General features: G+C 36.8%; 1 protein-coding gene across 2 annotated transcripts in view; it reads left to right on the plus strand.

Annotated features, from left to right (window-relative positions):
* The window catches only part of timeless (timeless circadian clock), a 38107-nt gene that overhangs the window by 12420 nt on the left and 12219 nt on the right, over nt 1-13468 (plus strand). For both annotated transcript variants that reach the window (XM_067388649.1, XM_067388650.1), the window contains 11 exons: nt 164-297; nt 948-1035; nt 1158-1334; nt 1416-1633; nt 2988-3091; nt 3451-3620; nt 4282-4401; nt 7269-7420; nt 8909-9006; nt 10245-10365; nt 11304-11505. In XM_067388649.1, coding sequence (XP_067244750.1) covers nt 164-297; nt 948-1035; nt 1158-1334; nt 1416-1633; nt 2988-3091; nt 3451-3620; nt 4282-4401; nt 7269-7420; nt 8909-9006; nt 10245-10365; nt 11304-11505 — 1584 coding nt within the window. The remainder of the gene's footprint in view (nt 1-163; nt 298-947; nt 1036-1157; nt 1335-1415; nt 1634-2987; nt 3092-3450; nt 3621-4281; nt 4402-7268; nt 7421-8908; nt 9007-10244; nt 10366-11303; nt 11506-13468) is intronic.

Here is a 13468-nt window from a genome sequence, read left to right on the forward strand (position 1 = left end):
AGAATTAGCATTTTTTGGTGAACTATTCCTTTGCGATTACAAGTTCAATAAAACATACTGGAGTTTTGCACTAAAATGTACTAAAATGCACAAGAAACATGAATCTTTTTATCTCACGTATTTGATAATCATCTGTATGTTGTTTTTGACATGACTATTGCAGACTCCTGAGCTTTTGGTGAGTGCAGGACAGGCGCGTTCAGCCCAGGAGAAACAAAAAGACATGCAGGAGCTGGAGTTATTGAGACAGAAAGAACTGGCTGAAAAACGCAGCCGCACGCTACTGAGAGGCACCAGGTGAGAGAATGTAATAATATTAGGTATGGGTCAGGGTGGTTCACTAATTTATCATATTGTTTTTTTTTTTTTTTCTTTTTTTTTTTTAAGCTTTATATTTTTAGCATCAGTGGTTCCCAAAACAGGGATATGCGTGAGGTGACAGAGGGGGAGTTTTTCCCATTTTTTCCCAATTTTGCAACAAAATAATAGTTCCAACAAAAGCCACAGCAGAACACAGCGACGTCTTGAGTCAATGATTTAATGAACCAAGGAAAATTTGATTTCTCAATTCATGACCCCTTTAATAGTTAAAAGTATCACTTCATTTTTACCTTCATTGCATATTTCTCTATTTAACTTTTTTTTATTTTTACATTATTTTATAAAGGTAAAAATGCACTGGAAAAACAATGTAAGGGGGCAAACATTGGCCTCTAATGGAAAAGGTGTGACTGCAGTTGAAAAGAGGGGGTATGCAGAATTTTGTTAAATGTCTCAAGGGGTACGACACTCTAAAGTTTGGGAACCACTGCTTTAAAGGAATATTTCAACCTCATGTCATAATACAGCTAGACAGGTTTGACAGTATATATCTTTGCACTGGATCATATCTTCACATAAACCTACTGTGCTAATACAGCGATCATTTCTTCTCTTCTCTTATTAAGACACTCTCGTTTCCGTGGTTCATATGTCATTCAAGGACTGAAGTCCGTTGGAGAGAAAGATGTGATTTTTCATCAAGGACTTCACAATGTAAGTGTCACTTTAAAACAATTACATGAGTTAAAATTTCATATTTTAGTGGGGGTTTTTTTTGTTTGTTTGTTTTTAGAAATACCTGTTTTTATTAACTTTTTTTTGTCTTAAATCTTAAGTATAAGAACTATTCTCATGACGCGGGTAAGGCCGTGAGACGTGTACCCAAACGCAAACAGATGGCTCAAGACTCGGAGAGCCGACGACGCTCTGCATTAAATGTACGTCTCTTCCTGCGCGAGTTCTGCATCGACTTCTTGGAGAACTGCTATAATCGGCTCATGTACCTTGTGAAGGTGAAAAGACAACTTCCACATCGCTGCAACTCAGACTCTCTTTTCATATGAGTTTTATCATATGTCTTGTTTTTTGAGCAGGAGGGATTGATCCGGGAACGGGCCCAGCAGCATGATGAGACATACTATCTGTGGGCCTTGACGTTCTTCATGGCCTTTAACCGCGGTCAGAACTTCAGACCGGATGTGGTGTCTGAGACCATGTCCATCCGCACATTTCATTTCATTGAGAAGAACATCACCAACTACTATGAGATGATACTCACTGACCGGAATGATGCCACATCCTGGTCTCGCAGGTTGGTCTTGTAATTTTACTCTTAGTTGGGGGTAGAGATGCACCGGTCAACTGGCTGTAAATCGAACCGGTCTGTTTTTGCTCCAAACTCACGATTGGTAATTGGTAATTTCTTTTTTTCTTTTTTCTTTTTGCTGATCTCTTGTCTGTATTTGCGCACAATCTGCATTGCAATCATATTATGAAGTCTGTAAACAGGACGTTAACATAGGCCAGACACGGTGCTTGCTGAAGACCGATGCAAAGAGGAGAACAGAGACGTACTAGAAGAAAATTGGCCGTGATGCCCGAAATTTTGGAAGAAAAATATAAATATTGAATTGGAGGTGGGGGTTTATATATGAATGTATCTCTGAAGGACGGTGACTGTCTTTAGAATAGATACCTCCGTATAATGCCCGTTTATAAACGTAGTGCTGCTTTGTGTACAGCGGTAACCAAGAAAGCGAAATCGCTGCTGTTCCAGCAGATTAAGCGCCACCTACTGTCAGAGAGTGAATTTGCATTTTCATTCAGTCCTTCTGCTGTTCTTATTTGTGCAGGTGTCTTATGTAGCATGATTTCACAAATCTTAAGTCAAACCATTCTGTTTTTGCTTTAAATCTTGAAATTATGCAAACTAATTTAAACCAAAAACAACACGTTGCACGTGTAGCATCTTTGTTTGGATCTTGAATAAAATGCAATGGTGGCCTCTATGGCTACAGATATTTTTTGTTTAAGGCCAGTTTGGCCTGTTATAGAGCAAATAAACATAGTTTGCATCATCCTGATTGGGCCAGTGGTGCATCGTGACAAAAATTTAACATTTGCATTATCTTAATTTGTGTTCCAAAGATGAACGAAGGTCTTACGGGTGTAGAACGACATGAGGGTGAGTAATTAATGACATTATTTTTATTTTTGGGTGAACTAACCCTTTAAGCCACGCCAATTTAAACATTCAAGCGCAAGAAGACACAGGAGAACTCAATTCGGTACTCGTGCCCAGAAAGCTGCATCTCAGCTCTTTCATGCCGTCTTGTTTGAATGGACACATTCACAAAGTATCATGTCAAAATTACGTCTTAGTGAGTATGCTAGTAAACATTTGTTTTATTAAAGGGTTAGTTCATCCAAAAATGAACTTTCTGTCATTAATTACCCAGCCTCATTTCCTTCCAATCCTGTAAGACCTTTGTTCATCTTCTGACCACACATTAAGATATTTTTTGTAAAATCAAACTAACTCTATTCACTAACCCTTTAAGTGAATGTAAACAATTGCCTTGTGTTGAACCATAAGAACAAACATTTTCATTTTTGACAATCTAATATTGCTTGGTTATGAATTGGATATCTTCTCTTTTTACCAGGATGCATTTGGCTCTGAAGGCGTATCAGGAGCTGCTGCTGACAGTAAATGAAATGGATCGCTCAAAGGATGAAAACATCCGACACAGTTCCAACGTCATCAAGAGTATGTTTTTGTTTTGTTTTTCTCTCTCTCTCTCTCTCTCTCTCTCTCTCTCTCTCTCTCTCTCTCTCTCTCTCTCTCTCTCTCTCTCTCTCTCTCTCTCTCTCTCTCTCTCTCTCTCTCTCTCTCTCTCTCTCTCTCTCTCTCTCTCTCTCTCTCTCTCTCTCTCTCTCTCTCTCTCTCTCTCTCTCTCTCTCTCTCTCTCTTCCTTTTATAAATATATTTTTTTTTAAAGAACATCTTGCTCTGCTTATTTTAAAATGGATTTGATAATTGTCACGGTTTTAAATGTCTCTTTTCCTCTGTGACACTCATCTTTCCGTCACTCATCTCGATCACTTGTTTTCTTCTGGTGTGTACAGGTAACATCTTTTATCTGATGGAGTTCAGGGAGATTTTTCTGACTCTCTTGCGTAAATTTGATGAGCGAATGCAGCCACGCTCATTTCTCAGAGATCTGGTGGAGTCCACACATCTGTTTCTGAGGATGCTGGAGAGATTCTGCAAGGGTCGAAACAGTCTGGTAGTGCAGGTGAGACCTGAGATGGCAATAATTGAGATCACTGGAAGAGCAGAACCATTTTAAGTTAAATGATATGTGGTGTGACATTTACATTTTTTTGTACATCACTTAATATTTCCCTTTTGTTTGTTGAACTGTTGTATTGGATATTTGGGGAAAATTTGCACACTTTTACAAGGGTACATTGTCCAGAATGGTAGTAATGTAGTGTGATTTGCTAAGGCATCATACTCTACATGCACCCTAGCTTGTGTGGTGATTTAATTAGATTGGATGTCATGTATTTGATCTTTTATGGCTTTTTGCCTGTTAGAAATACATGCTCAGTTTTAATGTTATTTTAAGGTGGGGTACAATTACATTTAAGAGCAAAACTCAGCGTTTTGTTGAGTATGCGTACCCCAGTTTGGGAACCACTGAGTTAAACTGCCCATTGTTCTTCAGAAAAAATCCTCTAGGTCCTGCACACTCTTTGGTTTTCCAGTATCTTCAGCTTATTTAACCCCTTTCCATCAGTGATGTTAAGGTCCATCTTTTCAGACTAGGGACATTTGAGAGACTCATACACAACTATTAAGGTTCAAAAATTAATTGATGCTACAGAAGGCAACATGCCTTAAGATTTGAGACTGCAAGGGTTGTACAGATAAATTTCTTTTTTGACTTTTAGAAAAAAAGAGTGAAACGAAGGAAACGTAGCAAGAAGAGTCATCAGACAGAGCCCACAGCTGAAGACCTGGAACAGACATGGCAGATAGTGTCTGAAGAGCTCAGATCGTCTGCCTTTCAGGTGAGTTATAGAAAACCAGTAGCAGAACAAAAAATGACAGAGTATATTTAATAATAAATGGGACAATGTTTAGATCAATGTTTTGATCTTCATCAGGCAGAGAAACTTTAAATTGAGAAGTGACGCACCTAACAATAGACGTTAACAGCAGATTATCCTTTCCAACACCATCACCAGTGATCCCAAGACATCCTATATATTGATAAACATAAAAAGACTGACATGACAACATATAAAATACATTAAAAGGTAAACAATGCAAAGATACAATGTCAGGGTCAACAAATCAATTGCAGTATATTAATATTGCAACATAAATAATTGGGTAAACGGTACACATCATAAATTAGTACACTCTGAACATATAATAGTGATTAGTAGGAACGAGAACTATATCTAATTCATGGGAAAATGACAAAATTGAGATTTATTATCATTGACGAATAGTAATACACCATTCCATCATAGGCCCTGCCCACTGGCATTCAGTCACTGACACTGTCTACACTGGATACAGTATACAGATGTGTGTTCAGTTTCTGACATGCTCCATGCACTTGAGTCTGTAGACAGCAGAACAAATGGAAGAGTGAAAGAATGCTCGCTTTGATGCGTCCAGTTTAAATGGATCATTTGCGTCTCTGTACAGACTTCAGAAGGATCCCACTGTCGGGAACACGTGGATGGTTCATTTTAATGGCATTCTGGCTCACAACTGGGGATTATGTTTGTTCAGAGCATTTTGTTTTGTAAATGAGGCACAGTGTAATGGAGAGTTCACAATGAAACTTGTTGAAAGATGGAGCTGTATTGAATCTGACAGCAGCTGCATCACAAACTGCAAGTAAAGGATTTCATAATGCTTTGTCTGTAAATAATTTTTACATGGATGTTTTCAAAACACTTGCACAGCATTGATACTGTTTCCTATGCAGTGACGTTAGCCAACCATAATAGTGGCCGCTGACTGACAAGCCTTAAAGGAGCCTTATAAACAGATCATTTCAGACAGTGTCAGAATGAAAGTTGAAATAATAGTTTTTCCGTATATTTAAATATTTACATTAAACGGGTCATATAATGCTACTTTCACAAAATGTAATAGAAGTCTCTGGTGTCCCCAGAGTGTGTATGTCAAAATACCCCACAGATAATTTTTTTATAGCATGTTAAATTTGTCACTTTTTGAGGGTGGGCAAAACGCTTAATTTTTTTGTGTATGTCCCTTTAAATGCAAATGAGCTACTGCTCTCAAGAAGAGGGCGGAGTTTCAAGAACTTGTGTTAGCAGCTCCGATTACCTCAGACTCACTGAAAATGTCAGAAACTGTTCAGCTTTTTAAGTTCAAAACAGAGTCTGACAATGATAGAGACTTATGAAGAAGTGACATGTAGAATGCAACAGGACATTTCTGAACGGTTAGTTAATGAATTTATGTAGCTGATGTGGAGATAACTAAAAGTCATTGATTAGTAGGGGGTGGGACTCTTTAGTCACCTCATGATCCGATCCGATTCTTGATCTACTATTTTTTTTTTCTTACTTATTAATTAATTTACTGACTTAAACCTTAAAATCCTTTACATTAACATATCCTTATATAAGTAATTTATAAGTAGGCCTACTTTTTAAAATGATTACAAATTTAAAAATGTAATTAACAATTGTATGTTAAGAATTTTAAACTAATATAACTTCAAAACATACAAGCAAGTACTAAATAATAAGCAACGAAGCATTACAAGCAATAAACAAAGAGTGCTTTCTGTTTTCCTATTTAAGATTATCTGAACGTTCTCTTTCTCATGCTGTTGTTTGATTGTTGTTGTTGGAGATCTAATAAGTTGTATTCACGCACGTATGTCTTTTGAAATATAAGTAATGAGGTTTGTCCTGTCCATTTAATCCCACAAGACATAACTTGCTGTTTACATTAAGATGCAAGTCGCGCACAGCCGCATGTGCGAGCACTCTTCACAAACAAAGCGTCAGCATTTGAAATAGAAAGCAGCCTTCTGTAAGTGAGTTTCATATTTTAAATATATAAGTCCACTGTATTCCAAACGACACATATGATGCCTTTGTAAGTAAAATATTGGCGGGCGAGACCGCGCACAGCAACATCAAACAAAGCACGCGTCTCCAACAGCGCATGCTGTGCAATGAAACCCGCAAATGTCGTTGTAATTCGCTTCAACCTTTCCGAACTTTATGAAAGATTATTTGACGGAAGGTTTGAGTGATGTATGAGTGTGAGGAACTGAAACAAAGCTCAGATTCGATCCAGAATTGTTGGAGAGAGAATCGCAATGCATTGATGGATCTTTTTCTCCCCGTTGCATTGTTTATGCATTCTGTTTATGCTCTAACAGCAACATTACACACTTACTAAAGTAAAAAAAAAAAAGTGAAATCATAATCAACCCCCCCTTTAACATTAAAAGTGAATCTCAAGGAACAAATATAATAATAATAATGAAATCCATGTTGTGACCCCTTTTAATGCATTGTATTTTCAGGGCTTGCATTTTCGAGGACTGTAATTCATGGTTGTGTAATTAAGCTGTGAATTATTTTAATTGGAAACATTTCATACACATTCATTATTTAAAAAAATCAATCCATATTCAACTGCCAAAGTTTCTTTCCAAAATAATCAGTCTGTTTAAAAATACCACCTTTTCGGCAGTTAGTTTTGGTCCATTTTATTTAGCTTTACCAATTCACATCCACAAATTCAGTTATTCAGATTAAGTACAATATTCAACATTGCACAGCAGTAGATTACCAATGATCTGATTTTTAAAATAGTCTCGACATGTTGTGCATATGAACACACTAAGTGTGTTTCTCATGTTGACTTACAGTTGTCAGAGAGTCTGACAGAGGGTGCTGTGCCCTTCGATGCCGCATCTGAGACTCCAGTGAATGAGCAGAGGACTGAAGCATTGGTCAGGATTCAAGACTGCATTATGTCTCGCTCAGGACCTGAAGCTTTGAGTTTACTCCGTGCTGCACGGTAAGACATCAGCCACACTAAAACACCTTCCAAGACCTTCGTTCATCTTTAAAACACAAATGAAAGGATTAGTTCACTTTCAAAATTACCCCAAGCTTTACTCACCCTCAAGCCATCCTAGGTGTGTATGACTTCTTTCTGATGAACACAATCGGACTTATATTAATAAATATCCTGATGTATCTGAGCTCTATAATGGCAGTGAACAGGATCAACGAGTATGAGCTGAAGAAAGTCTCCATCCATCCATAAATGTACTCCACACGGCTCCGGGGGGTTAATAAAGGCTTTCTGAAGTGGATCGATGTGTTTGTGTAAAAAAAAAAAAAAAAATCCATATTTAAGTTATAAAAAAAATCTAGCTTTCACCGGACTGTCTTCTGTATTCTACTTGCGAATAAAATGTAAAACACTCGCAGTTCAAAAAACTCTTGTGCTACGTCCTATGCTTTCTCTATTAAATTTACAGAAAAAGCTTAACTGGCACAACGTCATTTCTGTTTTTTTCGTAATTTGAATACGGAAGGCAGTCTGGCGGAAGCTAGATATTTTACTTCATAACTTGTTAAATATGGATTTTTTATTTTTTATTTTTTTACACAAACTTCGCTTCAGAAGGCCTTTATTAACCCTCCGTCAGTATATCTATGTCAGAATGGCGACTCATTATTGGCCGGCTCCTGCATTAACATCACACGGATGCATTGCATTGTTCACGTGAACAGCGTCGGCCATTACTGAAATGTTGAATAAAGTTATTTTTGTTTTGTTTTTGCACACAAAAAGTATGAGGAAAACGGCGACAGAGACAATGGCTGCATCTGAAATGGCATACTCTCGAGTAGGTACTTGTTTTGAATAAGTATTTATTTTGCTACTGCTAAAAAGTAAATTTCTATATAGTATAAATGTAATGTATGAATGTAATCTGGTCGTACTGCGTCACTGCCATTCACAAATTCTCTCCCATGGCCTTGTGGGATAGTGAAGTGTCCATCATATGACACTTCAGAATCTCGCTGGAAGTAGGTCATTCGGGTACTTTTTGCCTACTCTTGAGTAATGTGAATTTGGACATACTACTTTTCTTACATACTGTTTTTCACCTGCTATAAAGTAGGGAAGTATGTGATTTCGGATGCAGCCATTTATCCAAAATTACCAAAATACCGTTGTTAAATTTCTAGCGGTTTATCATGTCCAGCGTTATATAGCCTACCCCCCTTTTTTTGTGAACGTGGCCGATTGTAGCTGCAGCTGTTTCATTTCAGTCAGCTGGAAGATTCCAGTTTTTATATGACAGAGAACAGAATGAAACTGTTAAACGATTCATTAAGTACATTAACAGTGTTAAATAAGTGTTATTTAATTGCATACATTAAAGCTAATTCTTTTTATATTTTGTTTGAATTTTGCTTGCTGTGATGTCAGCAATGTGTAGAAAGAAAGGTTGTACTCATTCTCTCGCATTTGTGTGTGTCGAATCAGGGCAGTGTGGCCTGAAGGAGACACATTTGGATCTGTTGAGGTGGAACCTGAGGAGGAACTAGAACTTCTGAAGCAGATACTTTTCACTAAGCTCCCTAGTAAGATCACAGTACTACACTATATTACTGTACCTGATAACATCACCAACAACATTACATTATACAACTTTACCCAATACCATTACAGACAAGACTACAATATACTGATATTCACGGCACATTCATAAACAATACTACACTATACTACTAAACTATATAACATTGTTTTAATTCTAGAAGTCGAGCATGGTCCTAGCTGTGATTCTCAGGAAATACATAAACCGATAACATATTTATGATTCTGTTCAAGGCTGCATTTTCGTCACCTTTTTATTCCTTTAAGCTTTTTTGATTGGCCATCTTCTCTGTAATTTTTTGTCATCAACTAATGTTTGATTGATTGTTTTTTCTGAGAGACTTTTTTTAAATGCCTACAATTCTTTGTCGTGCTTCGTAGTAAATGCTGTGTAGTAAATGTTTTTCTTTTGCAGCATGTTTCGTTTTTTCTTTTTTCTGTAGTGGCTGTCCTTTATGCTGCCTTTACATGCTATCGGAATTATCGTAAATACAAATTTCTAGCTAATAATTGGACTTGAATGCCTTCTAAAGTCATATTTACCACTGGGAAGCTTGGGGATAATTTTGATAAACGTGGCGGAGGGGAGAACGTTTCCTGCTCAGACTGCTATACTGTATTAGTTCTTGTCGTTATAGAAGTACATATGAATAATCATTTGAAGTGTATTGTATGTTTTATACACAGTGAAAATAGCCTGTATTGGACTGAAATTCCAGAATCATCAGATAACGTGGTGAATATTTATGTAGTTGATGAATGTGACGCTAAATATCATTTTGGGTTTAATAAGACTTTCCCAATAAATAGGCAAGAATAAACCCGATGTCCTCCATGATTCCTGTTCTTTCCGACGACAAAGCACTTGAATGCCACAAGCTCATAATCACAACTTTAGAAGTGGAAAGCAGGAAATTTCCAATCGCTTTATGCAATCTGTCTGTTGCCCAAAAAGATTGTTTTCAGCAGCTTATTATTATTTGCATTAATATTTAACTTATCATATTTTTATTTTCAAATATAGTGCTTTCCAGTATCAATATTATTTGCTTCAGTATCAAAATTCAAATCAATAATCAAGAAATTTCACTGGTATTGGTACTGACTCCTGAAATACTGGTTTTCTGTTTTTCAACCTAATTCCATTACAAACAATACTCTACTGTTATTGCCAGTACTGGAGCAGCATAGTGATAGATGACTTTGTCTTTGTGTTCTGTAGGGTCAGTTCCATTAGATTCTGCTCTGGAGGAAGAGGATGGAGTTGAGTTGGAGGAAGAGGAAGAGCTGGAGTCTGTTGCTGTGTCTGAGACAGAGTTCAACTTCTTAGATTTCATCAAGAGGTGCGTGGAGAATTATTTACATTTCGAGCAATGTGAAGAGTTAATTTTCCCAGCTAAAAACTAAACTTCCAGTCTTGTATTTTCTTTATTGATAATACCAATATGCCAATATGGATGATTTTAATGCAGTCAGTGGTTCTCAAATCTGTTCCTGGAGACCCCGAGAGTGCACGTCTCCTTTATCTGACACACCCATTTCAGGTCTTTGTGTCTTTACTAATAAGCTGATGACCTGAATCAGGTGTGTTTGATTAGGAACACATACAAAATTAGCTCTGTTGGTGCCTCCAGGAAGAGATTTGAGAACTACTGTTTTAATGGCTAATTTCAGGTGGTGTCTGATATAATGCAGAACTTATTTATATTAATCTATTCCTCTTGCCATAAAATAAAAATAAAGATTACTCTGCATGGGAGCATTGAGTGGTAGCATGGATTAGTATGTCTTGTCATACTGTTGGGCGATATGAGCAAAAATGTAAGATTCTGGTGGTTTCACGGTATCACAGTATTTATTTATTTTTTTCATGCCTAGACCTTTATATAGGTTTATAGTGGCTTATTCCACTGCCAGGAATGCAGGAAAACATTGCCATTTTAAATACAATTTTACTTTCAAAAATGGTGGTAATCAAATCAATTTATAAAACTAACAATTTAGTTAATATTTTAATGTGGAATCAAATGAAAATGTAATAATTTTATTTCTTGCCACAATTACGGTTTAAATTAAAACATAACTTTTTATATACCTTAAAAAATAATGTAATACGTTGTATTATTATTATTATTACTTTATGAAGTACATTAACTAGTTCATGTTAGTTAATACATTAATGTTGACAAATGAGGCCTTTTTGTAAAGTGTTCCTGGTTGAATGAATGTTTCTCTTGTTTTATGTTCGAGTAATATTCCATAATTAAAATTTGATTGACAGGTTTGCCAGTCCACAAGTTGTGCGTCCATATATTATTCTTCTGCGCTCATACTCCCAGAATTCTTCTCACACCAACCATTGCATCGCACGAATGCTGCACAGACTGGCTGTGGATCTGAAGATGGAGGCGTTACTCTATCAGTTGTCCATCTTTTCCCTGTTTAATAAGATCCTGGGAGACCCAGCAGCATCCACCTATCAGGTAACACACTGCTTTCCATTAATACAGTGTAGTTCTTTCTGTATGTTTTGTAACACTGAGGTTTCTGTAGCTCAACTGGTAGAACATCACGCTAATGATGACAAGGTCATTGGTTTTGATGTTTGAAAGCTCTTAATCTCATACCTCTGCATATGTTAATGTTAAAGAGGACCTATTATGCTTTTTTACATTTTCGACTTTCTTTAGTGTGAAATGTTGCTGTTTAAGCATGAAAAAGGTCTGCAAATTTACAAAGCACAAAGTCACTCCAGAGAGAGGAAGTTATTCTCTATATATTCTACATTTCTGAACTCCCTGAAACGTTTCTGTTGTAGTCTTTGATTTTTCTTTCGGTAATGAACGCGTCACAATATTCCTTATTAAAATAATTCATACAAAGAATAAAGGGTGGGGCCTGGTTGAGTTAGTTAGCAGTGTGTTGAAACTTGTGATTATGGTAAGGGACGTGGCATTTCCCAAACACGTTTGAAGCGCTTGACTAATCACAACACACTGGTCTAGCCAACCAATCAGAGCACATTGTGCTTTTCTAGAGGAGGTGCTTCATAGAGACAGGATCTAAACAGAGCGCTACTGACAGACTGTGCATAGAGGAGCTGCAGCAATGGAGAATATGAGGAAAGTAATGAACTTAAATTTAAAAACAACCATAATTGACCAAAGTGCTTAACATTGTCAAGATACACAAACAAATAAACAAAAACACAACAGAAAATGTCGTAGTGTAAAAACTCAACTCGAAATGAAAGCTAAGGAATACAGGTGGGTCTCAAGCAATGACTTGAAAATTTCAGCAATGAACAGAGACTATTCCAGAGATTAGGAGCTGCCACTGAAAAAGCTTGGTAAACTTTTTTTAACCTGGATCTCGGAACATCGAGGAGCATCTTATTGCATTTGATTGGTAAAAGCTCTGATAAATACAAAAAAAATTACAACAGAACTAATCTGTTTTTCAAAATTGAAAGCACTGTCAAAAATCACACCGAGATTCTTGGTAAATGGACGAATATATGAAGTACCAAGGGCATCTACACAGGCATTTAAATCCCCAGGATGACCGAACACAACAACCTCAGTCTTATTTTCATTAAAACAAAGAAAGTTCAACCGTATTTTTAAGTCTCTCAGGCAGTTAAGCAACTGAGATTTGTTTTGACGGACAAATAGATTTGTAAATAATCCGCATAACAATGGAAGGAAATGTATGTAAAAAATTTTTTTAAATGGACCCCATGGCAGCATGTACAGAGAAAACAGCATGCGGCCCAATATGGACTCTTGGGGGACGCCACAAGAAAGAGGGGCAGCAGATGAACAGGTGAACAGATAAAACTCCTATCTGTCAAATTTGATGGCCCTTAATGCCAACACACTGTTCGAGCCGGGATAGAATCGAGTGGTCGACTGTATCAAAAGCCGCAGTCAAATCCAAAAGCACTAAAACAGCAGAGTTACCTGAGCCAACAGAAGATCATTAAAAACTCTTAAAAGGGCAGTTGCAGTACTGTGACAAACCAGACTGGAATGTTTCATAAATACTACATTCATCTAAAAATGATTGAAGTTGATTAAAAACAACTTGGAAAGTTAGAGAAATTAAATTCTTTTTTTCTTTCTTTCTTTTTTTTTTTTTAAGCGGTTGCACAATGGCATGTTTAAAAATCGCTGGAGCACACCCTGGGCTGAGAGATGTATTAACCAAAGATACAATGCTTGAACCAACAGTGTTAAAAACATTTTTAACTAAGCATGCAGGGATACTATCAAGGGGGCAGTTTGCAGGACGTATAGATGTTAGTACTATATGTCAGAAAGATGAGGGAATGTATTCAAGCATGAAAATCTGTTCTAGTAGAGCCCAAAACATCAAAGACTTAAAAAAAAAAAAAAAGACCCTGTTGTCATTGAATTCAGTTTTTAATGTGCATGTAACATGTAA

Source organism: Chanodichthys erythropterus, chromosome 6 (assembly GCF_024489055.1).
Source record: "Chanodichthys erythropterus isolate Z2021 chromosome 6, ASM2448905v1, whole genome shotgun sequence".
NCBI lineage: Eukaryota > Metazoa > Chordata > Actinopteri > Cypriniformes > Xenocyprididae > Chanodichthys > Chanodichthys erythropterus.